General features: G+C 45.6%; 1 protein-coding gene across 1 annotated transcript; it reads left to right on the top strand.

The window, feature by feature from the left end:
• The first annotated feature begins 584 nt into the window (after positions 1 to 584).
• On the top strand, positions 585 to 24,487 carry pik3r5 (phosphoinositide-3-kinase, regulatory subunit 5). The gene is made up of 18 exons (XM_084465080.1): positions 585 to 718; positions 9,635 to 9,759; positions 12,498 to 12,601; positions 13,045 to 13,113; positions 13,433 to 13,571; positions 14,614 to 14,683; positions 15,694 to 15,868; positions 16,483 to 16,651; positions 16,856 to 16,924; positions 17,108 to 17,934; positions 18,349 to 18,474; positions 18,892 to 19,023; positions 19,278 to 19,371; positions 19,675 to 19,751; positions 20,077 to 20,170; positions 20,625 to 20,707; positions 22,773 to 22,888; positions 23,176 to 24,487. The coding sequence occupies exons 2-18, from the start codon at positions 9,654 to 9,656 to the stop codon at positions 23,321 to 23,323; spliced, it is 2,598 nt and encodes an 865-aa protein (XP_084321206.1). The 5' UTR covers positions 585 to 718; positions 9,635 to 9,653; the 3' UTR covers positions 23,324 to 24,487.

Here is a 24,487-nt window from a genome sequence, read left to right as displayed (position 1 = left end):
CACATTTGCCATTGCAGGTTTAGTTTATATATATATATATATATATATATATATATATATAGAAATTCAGACAATGAGTTGCTTGTGGTTTAGTCTGTAAACTCTGTACAGAACTTGTCATTGATGTCCTTCTAACGGTTTTGAATGATTGACTGATTATAGCAACCCCAGAGCCTCGTATCACACACATAGTCATCATAACATCGTAAAACAATGCAGCACACCTGAAACAGAATAAAAAAACAAACAAGGCAGACGTATGACTTCCTTCTAGGGGCCAACATCCCTTCAACACCCGCACGCACGCACACACACACACACACGCGCACACACACACACACACACACACACACACACACACACACACACACGCCCACAGCCTTCCTTATTGTGCTCACATGCACCTATTTCACTCACTTCCTGTTTGCCCTTTGTATGCGAGCTATAGTATACAGGCGTGTATGTGTGTGTGTGTGTGTGTGTGTGTGTGTGTGTGTGGAAGGCACTGTAGGCATCACATGTAAATGAGCACCACTGAGGCTGTCCCTATTTCGTAGCGCTACTTGGCCGGGCCCAGGATGTGGTGTCACTGCACTCACTCTCGCACGGTGAGGAACTAACACGCAGTGGCTGTCAGCTGGTGCCGTCGTCGTCTTGTGATCCAAATATCTGTCTGACCAGAACTCGGAGTGTATGGGAACCAACCAGTAGACTGCAGGTAAGCAGAACACACACATTAGTATGGAGAGTTTCTGTGTGTCTGTGTCTGCGGGGTGTGCGTGTGTGTGTGTGTGTGTGTGTGTGTGTGTGTGTGTGTGTGAATGGGGAATCAGCTGCCTCTGCTCTGACTGTGACTGACGGATTGTCATATTATTGATGGATTCAAGGAGTGAATTGTGAGTGACAGGTTCACAGTTCTGGGGACTCGCCTCCATAGCAGCAAGGAGTTGAGAACATAGTAAAAACAACCTACATGCCCAGAGTCCCATCCATAACTCATTCTAACTGTTGAACCAATGGACTATTCCACAAGTGTTGACAGGGGGGCTATTGCGCTGTCTGAGTTGGTGGTGGGCAGGGGGTCACATTGATGGTAAACTGTGCTGGAGGAGCTGTCAGAACGATTTCAGCCCCCTGAGCACGGATGTCCCAACTTCTGCTTTTAGTGCAGTCCGTATCAACAGTGTCTTGGGTTGTAAAAATGTGTATTGGGTAAGTGCAGTGTAGCAGATTTACTATGTGTATAGACATAAATAAGATGTTCTGTTATAAGATGCTATTAGAGGAAATTAAAACATGATGATGATGATGATGATGATGATGATGATGATGATGATGATGATGATGATGATAAGGGATATATGGATTAAGGTGGTTATGGGATTTGGCCCACAATGCCTACCTCTGCCCATGCCCATGCCTACCTGTGAGCATCCTTAAACCTGCTCCAACCCCTACCTGTCCCTTAGTTCCCTCTATCTATATTTACTAGTAATTTACTTGCGATACAAGTGTCGGAAACAACCAGATTGTAAATGTCGATGTTGATAAAGCAAATGTTAATGACTCAACAGCTTATAAACCGAAAGGAGTCACTGTGCTTGTTCTACGATGGAAAGGATAAATTTCCAAGTAAATCCAGAGTTTACAGCATAGTTAGATGCAGTGCGTATTGCAATTTAATATTTTGTTCCGCCCGTGTTTTATATACAGTGGTGATAATGTTATTACCTGTACACATGTTTGTCATTTGCCTCAATCACAAAAAACATTCTTATTTACAGTTAATGGACGCTAAAGGTTAAGAGTACATTTCCATTTCCCCGTAGCTCTGTGAGTATGAAACATTGATAGGTACAAAGGAAAATTGCATAATCTTGATGAAGAAAGGAATTAGTCACAATTCACAATTCAACTCATGTGTCACCAAATGTGTTAACGAACATCCTTTTTACACAATCGGCTGTATCACTCATTTCACTAACTATTTAGGGAGGGAAAAAAGAGAAGTATGTGATAATATAATATAAGATAATGTGTGTTGGTATTGATAAATGCATTATAACAGATTTGCTATGCTATTAGGTATTTGCACAAATGTACTTAGCTGATTGCAGATGATGCAAATCCATGAAAAAGTTTTTGTAGTCAACAGCATTTCACAGGGAAGTATTTTAAATAATGAGTGGGAACAAGAGATACGATCACATATCTGGCAAGAGAGTTTGCATTCCAGTATGTGAGAGCCAATCACAGATCTGATCACAAAGGTTGCATTGAATTGACCATTGGAATTGAAATAGAAATGGGGCCATAGTATCACTTGAAATAATCAGTAATTACTTTTAACCAAAAAATCGAAGGAAACTGATATTATTACACTCACTCAACCACACACACACACACACACACACACACACACACACACACACACACACACACACACACACAAGGAACACACACACACACACACACACAAGGAACACACCCTCAGCATGTGATCCACAAAACTGTTTCCTGTTTACTCCTATCATATAATCCTCCTCTTCATCTCCTTCTACCACAGCCAGTAGGTGCTGAGAAGCTTCCACTTGTATGCATGCACCCCTTCACAAGATGCAGAAACACACTCTCACACACACACACACACACACACACACACACACACACACACACACACACACACACACACACACACACACACACACACACACACACACACACACACACACACACACACACACATTTTCAGGCACACCTGGTTCACAATGCAGCCCATTTACATTGTGAAACCAAACAACCTCAAACAAAAGGTGCATATGTAGGTTATGAATGTAGGTTATCGTAGATGAAACAATAATGGGGGTATTAATAAATTCATCACTTTAAACAGAGCCATTCATAGAAGACTCATGGTGGGACAAACCCAGGTGTGGCTCATAGCCCCGACGAAGGGGCAGCTCCTGTGATGAACCAGGATGAACCAGATGAACCAAGTGTCACAAGGCTCACGCTGTGGATCCTTCTCATAGTTAACAGCATGTATGTAGACCTCACCCACGCTTGAACCAGCGTATTATCACCTTTCTGAAGAAGTGTGGGCTGGTGTTAAGGGGCTTCAGAATGGACCGTGTAGTTCTTGGAGTCCGTCTTCTACGGCGCATGACCGTAGATCACCTGTTGGGCCTGAGTGACGTTCGCTGTCGAGGCGGTGGGGCGTCAATGAAGGGGAGGCACTCTGTTGCCGTGGGAACCCTGGAGAAGAAGGCTGTTATTTCCTAAAGTCATAAGAGCCACATCCAGTCGGTCAGTGAAGGGGGGCTGGGGGGAGGGGGTGCGGAGAGGGGGGGGGGGGGGGGGGGGGAGAAGTACTTAGAGACTGAATGGGAATATCACATTTAAATAAATCCCTCTGGGACAGACACATCCAGACTCAGGCACACACATACAGGCACACACACACACACACACACACACACACACACACACACACAGCTGGTGCGTGTGTTTGTAGGCGGTGTATATTGTATGGTGATCACAGATCAACAATAGGAAGGCACCTGTTTCCTCAGGGAAGCCAGCTTCCTGTTTGGAAGCAGTTGGCAATGGGATCAGCTGGAAATAAGAGAGAGAGAGAGAGAGAGAGAGACAGAGGCCATGCAGAGCAGGAGAAAGAGAGAGAGACAGAGGCCATGCAGAATGGGAGAAAGAGAGCAGACAGGGACAGCATGGGAACCTTACACAGGTGGACTCTATGGATGGGAGTTCTGTCCAGAGTTCCTCTGTTCTCTGGCGAGCTGGGTGATCCCACAGGTCTTGTACTTGATATCATGTTTCTATTGTATTAAGTTACAAGACTGTGGAAGTCCTTCTTTGGTGTTCACTCCTGTAGTCTCTGCACTCTGGGGGGTTAGCATTGAGGCCTGTGATCAGGATCATGCAACCAGGGGCTGCAAACTGGTGCAAAGTGCACCAGTTATGTACAAATTCAAAAGGATCTGCCGTGCTGCGGGAGTCATTTATCTCAGCTCAGTCGGTTTCGATTCCTTTCTTCCTTGCTGATTCTGCTGCTGCCATTTCAGCAGGACAACTTGCGTCCCCAAAGGGGACCATCACGTTAAGGTGTCCTCATTTCTTAAGAATTAAAGCTGGATTAGTTTGAGGAATGCAATGTGCCCACAAGCTGCAGTGACTAACGTACCAGAGAGTCCAACCTGCATGTTCGAGGGGATTGGTACATTGACAAAACCTGCCACTGATTTATACACGTCTTCTAGACCTTCTAGCTAGATTCATACATTGCACATACACGGACTACCTGCTAGGTTTGTGGATATGTATGTCGAGAGTCTCAACCATATTGATTTTGTCTGGTGTCAAAGTGACCAAAAGCTTGAGCAGAAGCTTACTTATGATACATACTGCGACGGCAGTTACGATAACTCTGACACACTTGCTGCAACGGCAGTACAAATACACTGCAACGATTCTCAGTGTGTTCTCACTGGATACGCAGAGTCTGCCTGTTTCATTTGTCACTGTATGGCACTGTGCCCCTGCACTATGCCGAGAAACGCGTCCCTATGGAAACGCGTCCCCAGTTGTCTCCACCTGTCTCTCAACATTTACATTTAGATTTACATTTGAGGCGTTTAGCAGACGCATTTAGCAGACGCTTTTATCCAAAGCGACGTACAGTAAGTACACTTGTCAGAAGAAATGAAGAAACTTAAGAAACCTATCGCTTCAATAACGCTTATCGATCAAATCAGATAAAACCAAAATCTGGGACACACCGACGCTGTGTCTTTCATGCACTCTACTGTGCACTCACTGCAGAGAGCGCAGCGGAAGGCACCGCTGCAGATTTCAACCTCCCTTTAAAGGTTGAGGTTGAGTGAACGTGAGAACCGCTACGAGACACGGTGGGGCCGCGGCCGGCGGTGGGGCCGCGGCCGGCGGTGGGCCCCGCGGCTTCCTCTGTTGTGTGAACGCTGCGTGAGAATGGCCTCGCTGTCTGGGGGGGAGCGCTACACCTGTGTTTCACCCCTTTGCTACGACCGCAGCTCTGCCATCACAGCCCGTCCCTGTCGCTCCACCGCGGACAGAGCCCCGGCGTCCACGCTGCCGCCGCTTTCGTCTCGTCTGCCACGAAAAAAGTAGAGCTGTGACCCGGACGGACACCGAAGGGCCTGCGCCACTCACGTCCTCGTGACGGAAGCGCAGATGGTCTGCGGTTTGCGACGTGGTTTTATGGTTCTCAACTGAAAGGCTGGATCACTCCCGTTGCCGGTGTGTTGATGAAGCTGCTGGCAAATCATCTCTGGGCTCATGGCTGTGGCGTTTGACTCCCTCACCTCGAGGTGCTAGGTTCGAGGTCCCTATTACCGCTTTTCCACCGACAGTACCAGCTCGACTCGACTCGACTCGCCCCGCCTTTTTTTGCGTTTCCATTGGCAAGAAAAGTACCCGGTACCTTTTTTTAGTACTACCTCCGTCGAGGTTCCAAGCGAGCGGTACTTTTGTGTGACGTGAACAGGCTGCTGGCCACTGATTGGGCAGCGGCTGTAATGGGAATAATCACTCAAAGTTAAGTTGTGTCCGGCATGGTTGGAGTCCACAGACCCGCTCCCGAGGGGGACACTGATCAGCGTTTCGGCATGTGTGTCGCTCGTTTCCCGGGGCTAGAGTTAGGCTGTGCGTGGTTGTGTGTGTCCGGCGTGGTTGTGTGTGTCCGGCGTGGCTGGAGTCCGGCGTGGCTGGAGTCCACGGACCCGCTCCCGAGGATCAGCGTTTCGCTGTTTTGTTTTAGTGTCGTTCCTTTCCGAGGGCCCGAGTTTCGTCTCCATCAACGTTACCGTATGACAACAATAGACACGCAGTCATCGCGCTTTTTATTTTATTTTATTTCCCATCATAACCTTTCCCGGGAATCAGGAGTCTTGATCAGATTCAGATTTCCCGGGAATCACGTCTCTCGTGATTAAAACCTAATGACGACCCGCCCATTGTTGGAGAGGTTCTTTTCTACGAGTCGAGTCGAGGCGAGCTGATACTGTCGGTGGAAAAGCAACTTAAGTGTCTCTATCTCCCTCCGTCCTGGTTTCATGATGCCACAGAACTACTGTTTATTTCCCATTGCTCTCTGTCTCTCTCTCTCTGACTCTCTACTCTGTCTCTCTGTCTCTTTACTTCTGAGTGTGTGTGTGTGTGTGTGTGTCTCTCTCTCTCTCTGTCTCTCTCTCTCTCTCTCTCTCTCTCTCTCTCTCTCGACTTCTCTGTGTCTCTCTACCCCACCTGGCACACTGTATACAATTGCACACAATGGGGTTCCCAGTCATTAACAGGGCCGCTAAACCCAGCAGCCGCTGCCTCAATAAGGGTCACTCAGGACACATCTGAGACCGCTCCACAATGCAGATCAGGGCTGGGCTCGACAGGAGGTGGGAGAGGTGTGTGTTTACGTCCATTCAGCTCGGTGTATTGTTGTTCCATGAATCTAAGTGGCATGGGAGCCGTTAGTCCGACGCTTTGTAGGATCATTAAACTCCACTCCTAACTCCTCTTGACTTTTGGCTCGCTCCAGCTTCCCGTCGCTCAATTCCTTGTGTGTGTGTGTGTGTGTGTGTGTGTGTGTGTGTGTGTGTGTGTGTGTGTGTGTGTGTGTGTGTGTGCATGTATGCGAGTGTGTGTGTGTGTGGGCGTGCGTGCGCATGCGTGCGCACGCGCGTGTGTGTGTGTGTGTGTGTGTGTGTGTGTGTGTGTGCGTGACTGTGTATGCACCTGTGTGAACAGTATATGTGTGTGTGTGACTGTATGCAGCCATGTGAACAGTGTGTATGCACCAATACGAACACTGTGCGTGTGTGTGTGTGTGTGTGTGTGTGTGTGTGTGTGTGTGTGTGTGTGTGTATGAGCCTGAGCGTATGCAGCACCTATGGGGAACAGTGTGTGTGTGTGTGTGTGTGTGTGTGCGAGTGAGTGTGAGTGCATGTGTCTTTTGAACACACGCATGATTGTGTGTGCATGTATAGATGTGCACGGCGTGTAGAATGCCATGCGTGTTCATGACTGGGCTTTCTGTCCTCTCTCTGAACGGGTCAGTACTTCATCCTCCCCCGTGTGTCCAGTCGAGCACTTCCACCTACAGACAATGAACATTTCCTACCTCTCCGGCCGCTCTGTTAGAAAAGCCCCTCCATTAGGTGAACAATAAGGAGCCCGCGCTCAGTGTCAAACGGTTGATTGTGTGCGAACGCTCAGGTCACTGGTCGCATGCACAGTGTGATGAGCAGAGGTCCGTTCCTTTAGGCTGAAATGACACAGAGTTCGGGAACACAAAGCCAAAAGTGCAGGAGTGCATGCGAGTGCATGAAATGATGATCAAATAAGCAAACCGTTTGAAGTGTTACATCATAGAAACAAGAGATAGAGAAGGAGTTAAAAATAAAAATAAAAGTGTTATTTTCATGGAGAAAAGTTGCAGTTTTAAACCTTTCAACACATGCTGCTTGAAGGTTTTTTTAACCTACTTTCACTACCGTTTGTGGCATCTGTCTCAATAGGTGATGATAGCGTTCAAAGGGGAATGCAGTTTATGTTTTTCGTAGCGTTGATGTCATAGATTGTTATCGCCACAAGATTGACCTCAATGCGGTCAGTAGTTCTCTAAATGTAGCATGAAGCTGAACTTCTACTGAATTAGCTCACAGGTCAACTGGTGTGTGTGTGTGTGTGTGTGTGTGTGTGTGTGTGTGTGTGTGTGTGTGTGTGTGTGTGTGTGTGTGTGTTTGTTTGTGTAGACTTTTGTGCATGGGTATGTGTAGAAGGTTAGGTGAAAGTGAGTCATTATTTTCCCCCATATAGAAGGGGGGGGATTTCAGTCGTTGGAAATTTGTGAGATGATCCAAGGGACAATAATTATCTCGGTCAATCTGCTCAATACAAAAGGCTAAATGTCTCTCTATGTCTCTCTCTCGCTCTGTGCTCCACTCTCTACTACTCTTCTCAACTTACTGCTCTTCTACATGCAAGAAGAGGCTGATCAATGTCTTTATTTCATTTTGTTGTTCCTTTTGGAACATCGCCTATGTCAAGCGTGTTCAAGTCTGTGCAGTCGAAAGGGCCCGGGTCAGTGAAGAGTCTTGCTTCTGTTTGAAAAAGGAACCCAGGTTTATTTCTGGTCCAACAGCAGCAGTGTTTTTCCATATTTGCACACATCTACAAAACAAAACCCTTCAATTAGGCAATGTAGGACTTCCCTTTACCAAATAATTCCCTCACCAAATTCATGCTGAATACTAACATATTCAGCAGGACCGCGTCTTTTTAAAGCATTTTTGTTGATGTTGGATTACCCTCCATTAAGAAAACACACGTGCAAAATGAAAGAAAAATGAAAGAAAATTAAAATATAATCCAAAAGCTGACGTTGTTTCATCTGGTTGACCAAACCTCAGTTTTCAACCTTGATTTGAACTAAAACGATTTATTTGATGTTGTTTGTGTGAACCATTGCAGTACAGTGGTTGTAATCGAGAAGTACAGGCCGGTCCGAAGGCTTTGAGGATGTTGTTGTCCAATCTTGTGTAAGATGTTCAGGCTCTTGCCCCCACTGACGTGCGAGGAAAGTTGTGGATAGTGCAGTCCAAGATTTGTTCACACATGATGGCAAGTTGTTCTAGTTTAGGTACAGGAAGACAGCTGGTGCTCCGAGGGCCCAGGGACAGCCCCGCTGACCTTCTCTCACTTCCCCCAGGGATGATATGTCACCTCATCATATTCACTAATCGACCTATCAACCTATCGACTCTTTCTCTCTGTCTCTCTGTGTCTTTCTGTATGTTTCTCTCTCTCTCTCTCTCTCTCTCTCTCTCTGTAACCAACAATGTCTCTCTAAATAAAATTTAAAAAATGAATTCAGTAAGAGCATTTTCTATTTAATCTGACAAATGGTCAATCTATTGCACTTGGCTGGTGGGCCCAGCCCCACTTTGGGCTGGGCTTTCCAGACCCAGAAATTATGTTTTTATTAGTTAAGTTAGTTAAGTTGTTTTGCTGAACTTTTTACTTTTGGTACACTCCTTCACTCCAATTTAAGTAGTAAGACTAAGCTGTCTAGAAACGTATGGACATGACAGAGAGCTGTATTCCATCGGCCGATGGACGGCCTCTCCTTTACCCTTTAATGACCCCTGTAAATGCTAATGACTGTTATGACATGACATGTTATTGCTACATGTATACACTGCTATTTGTATACATATCTACTGGCAATCAACAAATAAGCAAAACAGGAACTCACATGCATTATTCCTGGAAATATATCAAGCAGTGTGGGTGTGTGTTCATGTGTGTGCGTATGTTGTGTGTGTCTGCTAGTGTGCTTGCATGTGTGTTTACTTGTGAATGTTGAGTCTTAACTCAACACTTCTATCTCTCTTTCTATCTCTCTCTACCCCCCCTCTCTCTCTCTCTCTCTCTCTCTTTCTATCTCTCTCTACCCCCCCTCTCTCTCTCTCTCTCTCTCCCTCCCTCTCTCCCCCTCTCTCTCTCTCTCTCTCTCTCTCTCTCTCTCTCTCTCTCTCTCTCTCTCTCTCTCTCTCTCTCTCTCTCCCCCCCCCCCTCACTGCAGGGGGTGCCGAGCCGTGAGCATGCAGCACACGTCGTGCACCGAGGACCGGATCCAGCATGCTCTGGAGCGCTGCCTGGCGGGGCTGAGGAGGAGCCCTGCGTCCCAGCAGCAGACTCACGCCCACGGTACTCATCATAATCCCATTAATCATCAGTGTGTTAATGATAACTCATAGTGTGAGTATGTGTGTGAGTGTGAGTGTGTGTGAGTGTGTGTGTGTGTGTGTGTGTGTGTGTGTGTGTATTAGGGATCGACCGATATGGATTTTTTTTTAGGGCCGATACTACCCTGGAAATCCAGTTCTCGTGAGAGCACAATTTGAATTTGAGTCACTCTGGGAACGAGCAATATACTCACTCCCCGATTCCCCTGGCCCAGAACATTAACCAATCACATCGGCATATCTGGTATGGGCGGGCCAAAAGCGTTACTGTTTTACCGACCGGATACGGCAAGAGTCTTATCTATTGGTTAGCTCCGCTGGTCCCTAGTGTGTGTGTGTATATGTGTGTGTGTGTGTTTGTGTGTGTATATGTGTGGGATAATGCGCCCTCATCCACTACCGAGTAAGGCGGAGCTAAAGCCAAGTCCCACGTTAATTCAGGCATCGTATTAAGGTCATCTTGGCGCCTCTTGCTTGCAGACCGCCCAGACAAACACAGACACCCAGTCGGCCAACACTGATTCGACAGGTTTGCAGACGATATATATATATACTGGTCGAAAAGAATTGGCCAACGACCAGCGATGGCGTGCTGGAACCGTTGTTGCGTTGCTTGGTGTTTGTCAGGCCGTGTGCAGACACCGTAGGGCTGTAGGGGTCTCACCTTCCAATCGTATTCAAAGATATGTCACAGGCTCACTAGCAAAACATCATTCAAAGAACTGCTGCCTGTCAACGGAAGGTAGCCATGGCAACCGTGACAACAACAAAGAAAACGGCACATCCTGCCTTCCTCTTTATTATTGCGTTTCCTACATAATATTTGGTTCCGTTGTCATGTCTCCTCTCGTTGTGTGTTCATCCACACTTTTCTTTCAGATACAATGGAATGAATTACAGCCGTCAGTCAGACTAAAGATAGTGTGTGCTGTCTGTGATTCACGTCTCACATGTTAACCCAAAGATGAGATGTTGGTGTAGCTCACAGTGGTCACACCTCTGCCTTGTTGTTGTCAGCACCTTTGAAGGGAAATAAGGGGGTTGCATGTGTCAGTCACTGCATCTGAACCTCCATACATACGGCCCAGCATGCTAGAGTACTCATGTACAATGTCAGGAATCACTGTTATCGCAAAATAACAGTACACTTTCTGGAAAAAAACTATCGACACTACAGTCTCTTGGATACCCACAATGCAATTTGAGCATAAAATCTTATACAAAAATTGTAAACGTTATTGTAACATAATAGTGGTTACAGTTAAAAACTGCTACAACCCTAGACAAGAAGCACCAATGAAAACATAACTAAAATATCTGTGTCAATATATAATTACATACAACATATCTAGCATTCATATAATACATACTACACATTTGTATCATCATTATTGGAATCATACGTAGACTCAAGATACATCGTTTTCATGGATACAATTATTACTCGAAACATACAACAACAGCGACCAGACAACAGCAACACACACTGTATGCAGCATGCAGTAGGCAGCCTCAGATGAGGCTGTGTGTTTATCGGTGAGAGGTGTGGTGTAGGTAGCAAGTGGTGGCGCAGACCTCAGTGCGTGACTAACTATGACCTCGAGAGCCACGGGGCTGCCACACATGCCGGAACCACAGAGAGAGAGGTTAGGGCGAGAGTGTAAAAACCACCGCCCCAGCTGCTGCTACGTCGAGCACTCTCGAATCCATCTGAATGGAGAGTGGGCTGTGCAAAACAAGAACGTTATGAGCAATTACTGCTTTTGGTTCCCCAACCAGAGTATGGATTGATTCATACCTAGACCAACACCTGTTGCTGTTGTTTCTGTCCGGTGTTAAGTCATAAGAAACGTGTTGTTTGAGCAGCAATGGTGATGTAGGATCAAGTAAACGTGCAGCTTTCTTTTCCAACGCTGAGATGTATTTGCTGCTAGCTCTCAGCGAATAATTCTACATGTTACATTTGGATTCTTAAGAGAGAAAGAGTCATACATGCAGCTTATTGTAGATACTTGCACTCCCGTACCCTCACCTTGTACCTAAGGTGACTTTCTTTTTGAATCAGGTGGCTTAGGTTTCCGTTTTCTGTCGAGAAAATACCTCTTTCTGAGAATTTGAAACTAGCTGCTCATTCTTCTACCTCACCAACCTTAAAAACGCTCAGTTCTCTTTTCCCCCTCAGTATTTCCTTAAGCCTATATATGCCACTATAACCAAATAACAGAGATACCATCATTTCCTCCTGTAGAACCACACAACACTGCTTCCTTTAGTATAACTGTGAACTCACAATGAATAACACATCGGAAGAAGGTGTTGGATATGTGAAATAAGTGTAAGGTTAACTTAAGTTATGTTAGTGAAATAACTACAAATGCATTTGCAAAAACAGACCATGTTACTGCAGTGATACTGTCATTGCTTGGTAAGCAGTAGCCACTTAGAGCCAGCTAACCGCAATCTAAAGCATAATCTTTACCAGAGATTTATGGGGTTTGATCAAAGTGTTTGGTTGCTCTTTAATCTTCCTGGAAAACATTCTTAATAATCTAAAAAGGATAACATCAGCACACATCAGCAAGCTACAACTCAGCCTCTCATGGGTATTCATTCCAATTGTTTGTGTGTGCGTGTGTTTTTGTTTGTGTGTGTGTGTGTGTGTGTGTGTGTGTTTTTGTTTGTGTGTGTGTGTGTGTGTAGCGGCGACGTGCTCGATGAACCGCTGGAGCTTGGAGGAGCTGGTGAAGAGAGACCCTGAGAACTTCCTCATCCTCCTGCAGCAGATCATCAGCAAGACCAGAGAGGTGGGAGGTCAAAGGCCACGCACAGAACTTGGGTCCAAAATGTTCTTTTTGAATAGGGTCTTTTAACCTGCCAAGGTAGAAAGATCTTACCAGCCACGCAATTGTTTCAATATATAACCCTTTTTTTTACCAAATCGATCTTTCTTTGGGTGGTGGCAGGAGTATTTTAGACCGCACAATTCTGTGATGTAACATGATATCAGGGGGATAGAAATGGGATGAAATCTGAACCTAAGCCACCTAAGGGGAAAAAACGCTTTGTATAACACTGTTAACATCCCTGTTCATTTGATCAACCACCACCATAGTAAATCTTCTCTGTGTGTGTATGTCTCTCTTCTCTCTGTGTGTGTGTGTGTGTGTGTGTGTGTGTGCGTGCGTGCGTGCGTGCGTGCGTGCGTGCGTGCGTGCGTGCGTGCGTGTGTGCGTGTGTGTGTGTGAAGGTCCAGGAGCAGTGTCAGTATGAGCTAGTGGCTCCGCTAGCCATCATGTTCTCCTCCACTCTGCTTCAGGTAATACCGAAAATGACCGATCTTCAATATTAACCTTCATATACATATAACCCTTAGAGGGCACCCGCACATCCTACATTTTGTAAACGTTTTTAAATCTAACTAGGACCGATCCATGGCACTACCATGTAACCCACTAAATCCCATTTCACATGAAATTTTGAAAGCTTGTTTTAGCATTTGGTTTTTCCTTTAAATTACCCCCCAACCCCCCCCCCCCCCCCCCCCCCCCCCAAATTCCAATCCCTGTGCGAGCGCTCGTACGGCGCCCCCCCAGTGAGCGGGTTGTGTGACGTTGCGTTGCTTGTTGTGGGTGCAGACGCCCTTCTGTCCCCCAGACTCCGAGCTGCTGGAGGAGGCCCTGCAGGTGTTCCGCCGGTTCCTCACCTGGCCGGAGCCCTACTGCAGCGTGTGTCGGGACCTGCTGTCCACCGTGCAGCAAGAGCTCAGAGCACCAGGTACTCACACACCGCTCCGTCCGGACCTCTCTGTCTGCCTGTCTGTCTGCCTGCCTGTCGGTTGGTCTGTCTGTCTGTCTGTCTGTCGGTCTGTCTGTCTGTCTGTCTGTCGGTCTGTCTGTCCTGCTTGTCTGTCTGTTCGTCTTCGTTCTCTCGCTGGGTCTCTTTGTCACCCCACGTTTTGCAGTTGGATCCAAAGGGGTTTTCTGCCTCAACGGTTGGCTGACTCAACCCTGTTTTAATGCATCTCGTTCTGAGATCAGAACCGAAGAATCTGATTTGTGTTGGACAAGTGATATTGTCCCACCCTGCTGGCCAGGCTTATTAGTGGATTCAGAGATAGAATGACGTAAGATGCCTCCATGCAGGTGGATGCTAGTATGGTTCCAAAAGTGGCAATAGGAAGAAGAACAATTATCTGGCAGACTTGTTGACATTTTGTCAGAATTGAGAATAGAGAAGTCAAAGTTAGTTTCCATTGTAATCTTTCCTAGAAGGGGGAGTGACAAAATAGAAAGCAGAAGTGACATTTACAGATATGTTTACATGTTAATTGTGTATAAGAACTAGGAAGCACCAATGGCAGTGAACATAAATCAAGCTTAAAGAAATTCTGAATCCAATGAATGAATTTGCAACTTTATGAAAATATGTTTGTGTTCTACACATGTTCTAACACATGTTTTTCTTTTTGTTGGCAGCCTGGTCGGATTTGAATTTAATATTCCAAATACAAAATTCTCTTAGTAATTTTTGTTGGATAGCCATGACAAAAAAAAACGTTGATCCAAAGATTGGCCAAGCCCCTTCAAACCCCTTGACCATTGGATGAGTTTTCATTTGTTCATTGACTTGAGAATACATTTCACTTTGAAATTAAGAAGATTATGCCGATTACTTTTATTTTGATTCATTAGAAGCTAGCTAGCTAGCTTGAATCTTCCCAGCCTCTTGTTGTCTTGGTACCAATGAGGTATTGGTATCAAGTCATCCTCGGGTATTAGATACATTTAAAACAAAAATTGTTGTCTTCTGTTCCTAGGGATATCGTTCAACAGACTGGTGAGAGAGGAACAAGGACTCAACACGCCTGGCTTCCACTCCAAGACTGTGTAGGTTCAAACCACCACCTTCACACTTTGGATGTGATAATCTAATGTCTGATTTGTGAGATTACTAATGATGTCTGCAAAGGAGAGTCTTGGACGGGGTCCACCATTAGCCCCCCAAGGATTGGCCACGTGACTTGTTGTTGTTGGTTGTGATCGCTGGTTGTCAGAGGACTGGTCACTAGGGCTGCCCCATGATGACAGCGATTAGAATTGTGATTCTTTTGCCCGGTATTGTGATTGCGATAATTCATTGTGATTTACGGATTATTTGTTACAACACAGTGTCTTCTGATGAGACACATTCCCCGCCCGTCTTTTGCCTGTTCATAGCCATTTAAAATGAATACATACTTGGAGCCAGTCAAAGGTCAGATAACCAATGTCTCATGTGGTTTGAACTTTGAAGACAGTGTGTCATTGCAGTGTCTGAGCGCACTGTGCAAATGTCAAATGAAACATGACACACTGATTTTGTTTTTGTACAAATTTCAAACTAGACATAATCTGAAGAAGTGTTTATTATGATGTGCCCATATGCAGGTCAGGCCTGGGTTATTTCCTTCCATCTCACACTTAAAGTTATATATTTACAACGCTATATTTAAGTGCTGCGTGCGACACTTAATTGTTGCATGCACCCTTACAAGGCCTCCTCCATGGCTGTGCTTCTGCTTTGTCTTTCAATGCACAGCAGGCCCTACATAGTTCCTGGTAATGTAGGAGTGTGTTCGTGTGTTTGTGTGTGTGTGTGTGTGTGTGTGTGTGTGTGTGTGTGTGTGTGTGTGTGTGTGTGTGTGTGTGTGTGTGCATAAGGGTGTTTTCACACATCACACAGCGCATGGAGATGACATCGTCAACACATGTATATCTTTATCCGGCCTGCGGGTTAGGCGAAAAAGCACTCCCCCTCAAACACACACACACACACACACACACACACACACACACACACACATACAGTGGTTTGCTCTAGCAAAACAAGCCCTTTTGACCCATGTCTCCCTCTGCAGGACGGTGCTGCTCATGACCCCCGGTGAGGTGCCTCCAGAGTTCCTGTCTGTGGGCCGGCAGCTCAGTAACATGCAGCACTCCCCCAGAGACAGCTTCATCACCCTCATAAAGCACGCCTACCAGTCGGCCCTGGGCGCCAAATACCCTCTGGCCAGCCTCCACAAAGCCCTGCAGGTGGGGGAGGGCTCTCGCACGTCACGCCGCGGCTCCAATGCAGCCGCAAGAAAATGACATTGATTCAGCGTTTGAATTCGAATCGTTCTTTATTTTTCTTCTGGCTGATAATGGGGAGAGTAAAACTGCTCCCCCTGCTGGTTGTGTTTAAACTCTCAGGTGCAATGCAATGATTTTCCCCCGTAGAGATGTTTTAAGAAATGTACATTATAGGTATTATTATAAATTAAAGTCAGTATTCGTATTTATGGATAAAAGGGTAGATCTAGCATTTGATCTTGATTATGTTTTTTATCTGGAATTGTACCATTATCAAATCCCATTTGATAGCTTTTTGACAGAAGCTCTTGGGTTTCTACACTATGCATGTTAAATAGATCGCCCATGTCAAAGTCAATTTGTGTGTGTTTTTTTCTAAAAATTGTCAATGGGAAAATCAATTTGTTACTCGCGCAACTTTGGAACACCTCCACTAGAGGGTGCACTTTCCCTCCCTTTTCATAATACAATGCATTATAATGAATTCATGATTTGAATTCATTAATATATATTAACATATATACATATATATATATATATAATAATACAAAATGTTGATAAACCTTCCTTCTCAGGCCAAAAGCGTACAGGAGCTTGGCGACATTTTCTCCGTGGTAACAGATGTCATGGAGACCGCCGCCATCATGGGCGACCCGCAGGAGGGCTGTGATCACATCATCCTGAGCCTGGAGAGCCTCTGGGAGAGGCTGGATGTCCCGGCCTCCAGTGGGAGACCCTCTGATGGTAGGAGGGCCCGGGCTCGTCTTGTACCCATGGAGTCCATGGACGATATATAGTGACCCATCAGCAACATGACATAATCGTACCAGTGCATGCCACCTTCTATGTCATCCGGTGGTCGAGATTGGTGACTCTTAATAAGAAAAAAGTGACTTTCTTTCGACACTAGTTACTGTTGTGCTCATTCCTGTTCACTCTCTCTTTCAGGGGCACTGCAGACGCTCCAACTTCCGACACCCAAGTGTTTCATGTTCCCCTGGGAGAAAGACAACTTTGGTAGGACTTTGATTTGATCAATGATCCCCAAAATATCCTGAATTTTTTGCACCTTTTTATTTTTTGCAACTAGAACTTTTTTCGCAGAGTCAGTAGCCTGTGTCTGTCAATGTATTGCTACGTATGGCTCTGGAGTCGCTCGCTGCCTCGTTCACTAAACCCTTCTCCTCACTCTTTGTCCAGATGTGCTGAATGTGCTGGTGGAGAACGAGCACGACCTGGAAGAACTCCAGACCATGGACGACCAGACAGAGGAGGAGGAGGAGGAGGAGGAGTGTGAGTCTGGTGACGAAGAGGAAGAGGAAGAGGAACTGCACATCTTCCCCCACAACCGCGGCGCCAATTACCGCGCCTCCACCATCTCCACCGTCTCCTCCCTCTCCACCTCCTCCACCTTCTCCACGGTGTCCGCCGCCTCCGAGTCCTACGCTCCCTCGCTCTCCTCCGTGGCCTCCAGCACTGACAGTGGCGTGGAGGACGACACCTCCTACAACACCTCCCCTCCCTCCTCCTCGCCCGTCTCTGAAAAGTCCTCGCCCAAGCCGGGCAAGGCCCCGTTCAGCCACTACCTGCTGCGCATCCTGGTGCGGCCCCAGCGCCGCCGCAACCTCAACCGGGCGAGGAGCCTGGGCAACCCGGAGTCCAAGAACCTGCTGGGCACACGCTCCCAGCGCTCCAACTCCCTCCCCCAGCAGGTGCATCTCCGCGGGTCGGAGCCCCCGCCACAGGCCCAGGCTCCGGCCCTGCAGCACGTCTGCTTCCGCCGGAGGCCCATCCTGAGCAGCGACGAGGAGGCCAAGAGCACCACGCTGCGGGTGGTGGTGTTCGGGGCCGACCACGCCGCCGGCAAGGTGGCCCGGGCCTACAGCAGCCTGCGGAGGAAGGAGAGCGTCTGTCCGCACCTCAGCAGGCTCTTCAGGCTGCAGTTTTACTTTGTGCCCGTGAGGAGGGACTCAGGGGCCGCGCCGGAGTCTCCGGGCAGCACCACCCAAGGAGCGGCGACGTCTGCTGTAAGTGTGATCAAAGCTTGGAGGCGTTCGCTATAGGGCTGGTACGTCAGAAGGCATTGTGGGATTTTTTGTTGGCGACACTCCCATCATATTGAGAGTACTCGAGAGAGTTAGTGTTTCTAGTGTAATGCCCAGGATAATGTACATATCCTGGGCCCAGAGGATACTTTCAGAGTTAGTAGTACTAGTAGTAGTAAATCATTTTACAATTAATTATTCAATTATGACCAAAACACTATTACTACCATGAAGTTATGCTCATTTACCTCCAAAAGTGAGTCATTGCGATGTGACGTCACGATGTACAAGCCCTATACAGATGATATTTGTATCCTTTTGCTACCGGGTAAGGGGAAGTTCATTGTTAATAATAAACTAATCGGGTGTGTGAATGACTTGTTGTTCCCGTTGTAGGACTCTCATGCGTCGGGGTCAGAGGACAGTACGAATGATATCGCCCACCTCCTGGGCTTGCTGGACCCCTGGTACGAGAGGAACACACTCAGCCTGCTGCACCTGCCCGCCAACTTGGTCTGCCAGGTACTTCTAGCCCCCCCCCCCTCCAGCTCACAGCACCTTCAGTTCATGCCTGAGGCCACATTCAGAGTTGTTTATGAATTGGGCCCATTTCTAACTAACCATGACCCAAAAAACTGTGTATAGTGTATCCAACCTCAGAAAGATAACACAATCCTACGAAATCAGGAAGTGCGGGGTGTAAACATAGCTTTATCTGATGTGCTTTTCCAGGTTACAGGGGTTGAATGCTCACACGTTAACCGACAACAGAACTAGATATTATCAGTGTTGTGTCACTCAGTGTTTCTGTGGTTCTGCCTTCTGTTTTCTTTTATTTCTTGTTATTCTTTTTAACTGCAATCGTGCAGCTCCATTGTTCTGCCGTGAGGCCGCGAAACGAGAATAAAGCGGTGACTTGCGTTCCGTTGTCCCTCGCAGAAAACCTCAAAGAAGGAGTCCGAGTTGCATGACGGTTCGTATGAGTGCCGGCTCCCCATCCTGGCAGACCTGGTTCTGTATTACTGTCGCCAGGCAACGCGGCCCACTCTCATCCAGCTCTATCAGGCCGAGGTTAGACACGCACGCCCACACGCGCACACACACACACACACACACACACACACACACACACACGCACACACACGCACACACACAAACACACACACTCACGCTCACACTGTAAACACGGTATATGTTTGGATGCACAAACTGTGCATGTAATATAAATATAATATAATATAGATATGTTATATGTTGTTGCGGCTAACGTATGCTGGTGTCTCTGATGTTGCGGCTAACATTAGCGTGTGTCTCTGATGTTAAAGCTAACGTTAGCAGGCGGTGAAAGGAGGACAGAGGTCTTCATCCACTCGCTGGAGCTCGGACACACTGCAGGTACCCGAGCTGTCAAGGCCATGGGTAGGTCAGAAACACACAAACACACAAACGTACAAATACACTGATTGTGAAAACTCCTAACCACCCCACATGTATATATATACACACACATACATACAGATATAGACACACAGCAATCACACACACAGAGCAGCCAGCTGTAACTTAACAGCCTCAGCAAGGTTTTATGATGGAACACAAAGCATTGTATTTAGTACTTAGGTTTCTTTAGGACTTATTTTATTGTATATTTTGTTTTATTTAGAAAAACTTCCATTTAACTTTCCATGGCCTTAATAAGTGTCCCTTGTGTTCATCTGGAAGGTTCTGCAAAAAAAAGGTTTGGCATCGATGGAGACCGAGAAGCAGTTCCTCTCAAGCTGGAGGTGCTTTACAACAAGGTAAGACGACGACTTGTCTACCGCTGCCTGAGATCCAAGATCATTTAAAAAATGCCTTGCTCAAGGGAGAAGGCAAGAGTGTCAAAGGCAGCAGTGTCACATGCATGTGCGTCCTTTAATGTACCGAAGTACTGGTGATATATAGTTTTCTCCATATAGACAGGAGCAACATGCAAAGGCCATTTTCTTCCTTGAACCGACTTTGAAGGAAAGACTGAATAAGTAACAGATATTAAAAAGATGTTACCAGGGTAACATCTTCACTGGCCTCCATGCTGCTCTCTACTGTTCACTGTACTCTTTTAACCCTGTTTCCAACTCTTAGGTGGTAGTTAGTGGGCGGAGTCAGTGGAAAGGAGAGACCAAGGTGTGCACGTCACTGAACCTGACCAAAGCCTGCAAAAACCCAGAGGAACTAGGTATGTAGTTACCAATGGCAACGGAACTAGGGTAATCAGAAGCTTTCCAGTCAATATTGTTTACATTATTTCCGATGTATGGCACTTCATAGTTAATTAATGATTTCATGGCAGTTATTAATTTGTATCACTCACTATAAATATTAATATTCTTATTCCTATTATTATTATAATCAATCTGCATAATAAAGGACCATGTGCTGACAAAAAATAACCAATGTTGTTAAACCATTCTCTCCTGATTCTGTTTGTTGTCAGTACTGTCTATAGCAGAGTCTACTGACAATGTTAGTTGTCAGTACTGTCTATAGCAGACTCTTCTGATAATGTTGGTTGTGAGGCCTATCTTAAGGAGACTCTACTGATAATGTTAGTCCTGTCTAAAGGAGACTCTACAGATAATGTTGGTTATGAGTCCTGTCTAAACTAGTCTGCTGGTAATGCTCTCCCCCAGACCCTAAGATGGAGTCCCTGCTACTGAGTATGACTGAGGTGCTGAAGAGACAAAACCATAAAGCAAAGAAGAGCTACAACCAGGTAAGATGTCTGTCTCTTTCTTTGTTGCCATGTCTGTATGTCAGTCTGTCTCTATGTATGTGGATGTGGTTTGTGGGTTTCAAGATGTCGCCAGTATCCAACTGCAGCTGCCTGCATACAGATCGCACAATCGTGCCGTACTCTGCATGTCTTTGTGTCGTACTCTGCATGTCTATATTTAGACGTGGCAGTGTGGTTGAGGGACAGTATCTCATATCCTGAGAAAGAGCTTCACCCAGATGACAACCTGTTGCACAGGCACTGCAACAGAGACTGTCGTGCTTTCAGGGGGCCCTTAGAAACTTCATTAAAGGGGAACCGTCACGCTGGGCTATTTTCATATCACTTTCTGTAGAAAGATCATGGAAGGTTAGACCAGTGACATCATCAGTCCAGGATGTGCGATCTCCAAGTGGAATTGGAACCAATTCTTTGGTTTTTCGTCAACTTGTGTATTAAGCAATGCTCTCTTATATTTTAACATAGATAAGCGACACTATTAACTGTTCACCTTCAACACCATAAGCACTGAACTACCTTTGACCACCACGCTTTTTGACCCTTTTGACAGATTCTGTTGTAGTGACACAATGACACCACTAGATGGTACATTGTCCTTCAATGCGATTGCAGGATTTTGACTGGCATTTGACAAATGTAAAAAAAATCTAGAAGAGCTACCTTTACTGTTCATATTCTTACAACTATAATTAATCACCCATTTCATATTATTTGAAGAAAATACGGTTTATCATACTAATAGCTAGTCAAAATAGTTTTGAATACATGCTGAAAATTCCTTTTGGAGTAATATTTTTTAGTATTGGGTATAATGTGTGAGCTTGCTAATTTTTTTGTTTTAGCTCCATACGTTTGTATTTTGTGTTTTGTTGGACTTCTGTCTTGTACTGTTGTGGTCGTTGTAACACATGCAAATGCATTATATTTACATTATAAGCTGCTTTATTCAGAGTGACTTCCAATAGTTAGCCTATAGTTGTCAACAGAAAGTGAAACAACAATATATTAGTCAATAATGCCTGCTTGAATAGCAGCCTAAGAGAAACGTTTTGATATTATTTTGCTGATGACGATTAATACAAAACAACAAAGGGCTTTTAGTCATGGTTTTATCGGTTATTAGCTGATTGCTGTGACTAATCTTCAAGCTTCAAGCTTCTTCAAAGGGCGCTGCAGGGAAGCATTTTAATCTTTTGTTATCATAAGTTACACCAGATTGTAGATTGGACAGGGACATTTCACTTGCGCGTTTTATAGGCAGGTTTGTGAGAACTCACTCCCTTATTGGGGTCCAATGGCGCGCGGCCTCATATATCCGATTCACGGTATGTCAAACTGTGCTATATCGCAGTTTAAGTGTATGTATATATATTAAGGGGAACAGTTTGAAAAAGCGTTCGCCTGACAATCTGACTAGATTTGGTTTTGTTCATCACATGTCAAATCTTGTCTGAAATCACACAGGGGAATTTCGCCTTCATATCTTTCTGCCGCAACGCCTTCGGCCAGAAGGCTTTAGGAAGTCATGTGACACAGTATGAATGTAGAAAGGAAGTTGCAGTTTTGCTGTGGTTGGATGAATGGGTCAAACCCAGGAGACCGGTGTTAGTGTGCTGTTTTTTCATCTTTGACTTAAGTTGACTTATTACAACTGCTTGGTTAGGTTTAGGCAACACAACTTATTTGTTTGGTTCATGCAACACAACTTATTGGTTTGATTTAGGCCATGGAATGATGTACACAGGCCGCCTGGAGAACAGCTATCTGACAATTTTATCATTTATAACATGGTAAGGAGGTACAAATAGAGAATACGGATACAGAGAAAAATGTAAACATCAGAAATTTAAAATGGATAGAAGTATAGTAGAAAAACAAAACAAAATTAGCAGCAGCTCAAAATGAATTGCGATTGGTCCTCAGCCAAATCAGCAGAAGGAGTATTGCGGCATGTGTGTCGGAACACAGCAGTTCAGTATACGTTAATGTGAAGTCAGCTGTGAGTTAACACAAGTCTGCTTGGCTCTGCTGTGTTGATCCCCAGTCTCTGAGCACCTGGGAGGTGAAGGTGGACAAGGTGCAGGTGAGTGGCAGTGAGAACACAACCTTCGCTGTGTGTCTGGACCAAGACGAACGCAAGGTCCTACAGAGTGTCGTCAGGTGGGCACACACACGCACACACACACACACACACACACACGATGACATGCACACACACACACACACACATACATGCATATAAACACATAGACACACAAACATGTATACAAACTGGCGGACATCACGTTGAACCCAGCGCTGTCTCTCTACGACAAACATACATACACACACACACACACACACACACACACACACACACACACACATATATACACACACACACACACATGTATACAAAATGGCAGGACATCCCATTGAACCCAGCGCTGCCTCTCTGTCCCGTCCAGGTGCGAGGTGTCCGTGTGCTCCAAACCGGACAGCTGCACGGACTGGAGACAGGCCCGCGTGCTCTCCCCCCAGGTCCGCCCCCTCCACCCCACCTTCTGCTCCCTGCTCTGCCTGCCCGTACACACCTTCGTCGGGGCCATGCCCTGAAGACGCTCCCAGGCCACTCCCGAATACACTGAGGGGGCTTCGACTATGGGGGGGGGGCATGACGGACACTACACTATTTCACTCTCCCTTCTTCCCCTAATGGAGGACACTGCGGCCATGTTGGACACCATGGCTGCTCAGACTCTCCCTCCCCCTGTTAGGGAAATACTCAACTCAGCTCAAGGGTCCACGCAGCAAATGGAGAAACTGTTGAATGAGTCCATGAACTTCCATGAGTTACCGGATGAATGCACATGTGAGACCTAAGTTTGAGCTTCATCCATAAACTGGATCAAAGTCGTCGTCCGGCGATTTATGGGACCGATATGATGACGCACAAAAAGCTTTTGTCGGTGAAAATGTTTTATATTATATATGTTTGGGAAGCGCAAGCGAAGACAACAAGTCCATTATGCTTGCGTCATGTTGGGTTTGAGTTCAGTGGACTGGCGCCACGTTCAGGGAGACTTCTGTCTCCTGGTCTTCTGGGAAAGCCTCCGAGCTCTGGGACCGGTGAAGAGCAAGCATATAAAGAGTGTGATTCAACGCATTCAGGGAAAGACATGAAGCTCTCCATGTGTATTCTGGTGAAGCTCTTGGTCCCAGATAAGAACCTTAAGGGTTTTGGAGTATTTACACTTTTACACGTGAAATGACAAAGTGGTTTGTCATGAAAATTGTAATATTCTAAATATATTGTAAACAGTGTGTGACAGTTTTTTTGGTTGTTGTTTCCAACGTGTTTCAGTGTGCTTCCTAAATGTTCCCCCTTTCTTTAAATCACCACTTCTTCATGAGAAATGGGACTGCAATAATTATTTTGACCAATAGAGGACTCTGTATATGTATGTGCCAAATTATTACTAATATTATTTATTTTCAATGGAATATTTTGTACTTTTTAATAGTTCAGTTTAAAAAATATTTGTTTGAATGTAAAAATATAATCTTGATATTTAGGCATATTTTAATGCTATACTATAGAGGTTCTTCAACTTTACTAGGACGAAAAGTATACGTACAATGTTCCTACTATATTGAATAAATTAGTAGTTTAACTATGTGGCAGCTGAAGCACCTACTTTTATCAATTGTGTAATGGTACTGTTTTGTTGAGTTACAGTAACATGATTTGATTTCTAAATTGATTTGAGAAACACTTGA

Source organism: Micromesistius poutassou, assembly GCF_964030765.1.
Source record: "Micromesistius poutassou genome assembly, chromosome: 3".
In the NCBI taxonomy this organism is placed as follows: Eukaryota; Metazoa; Chordata; class Actinopteri; order Gadiformes; family Gadidae; genus Micromesistius; species Micromesistius poutassou.
This window is presented reverse-complemented; position numbering and strand designations above follow the sequence as displayed.

Bases quoted from the DNA above. Each gene is read 5' to 3' on its own strand.
- pik3r5 (XM_084465080.1), top strand. From the start codon at position 9,654: ATGCAGCACACGTCGTGCACCGAGGACCGGATCCAGCATGCTCTGGAG. The intron at 16,925-17,107 runs GTAGGACTTTGA...CTCTTTGTCCAG, and splicing joins CTGGGAGAAAGACAACTTTG to ATGTGCTGAATGTGCTGGTG. The intron at 19,752-20,076 runs GTAAGACGACGA...TCCAACTCTTAG, and splicing joins TGGAGGTGCTTTACAACAAG to GTGGTAGTTAGTGGGCGGAG.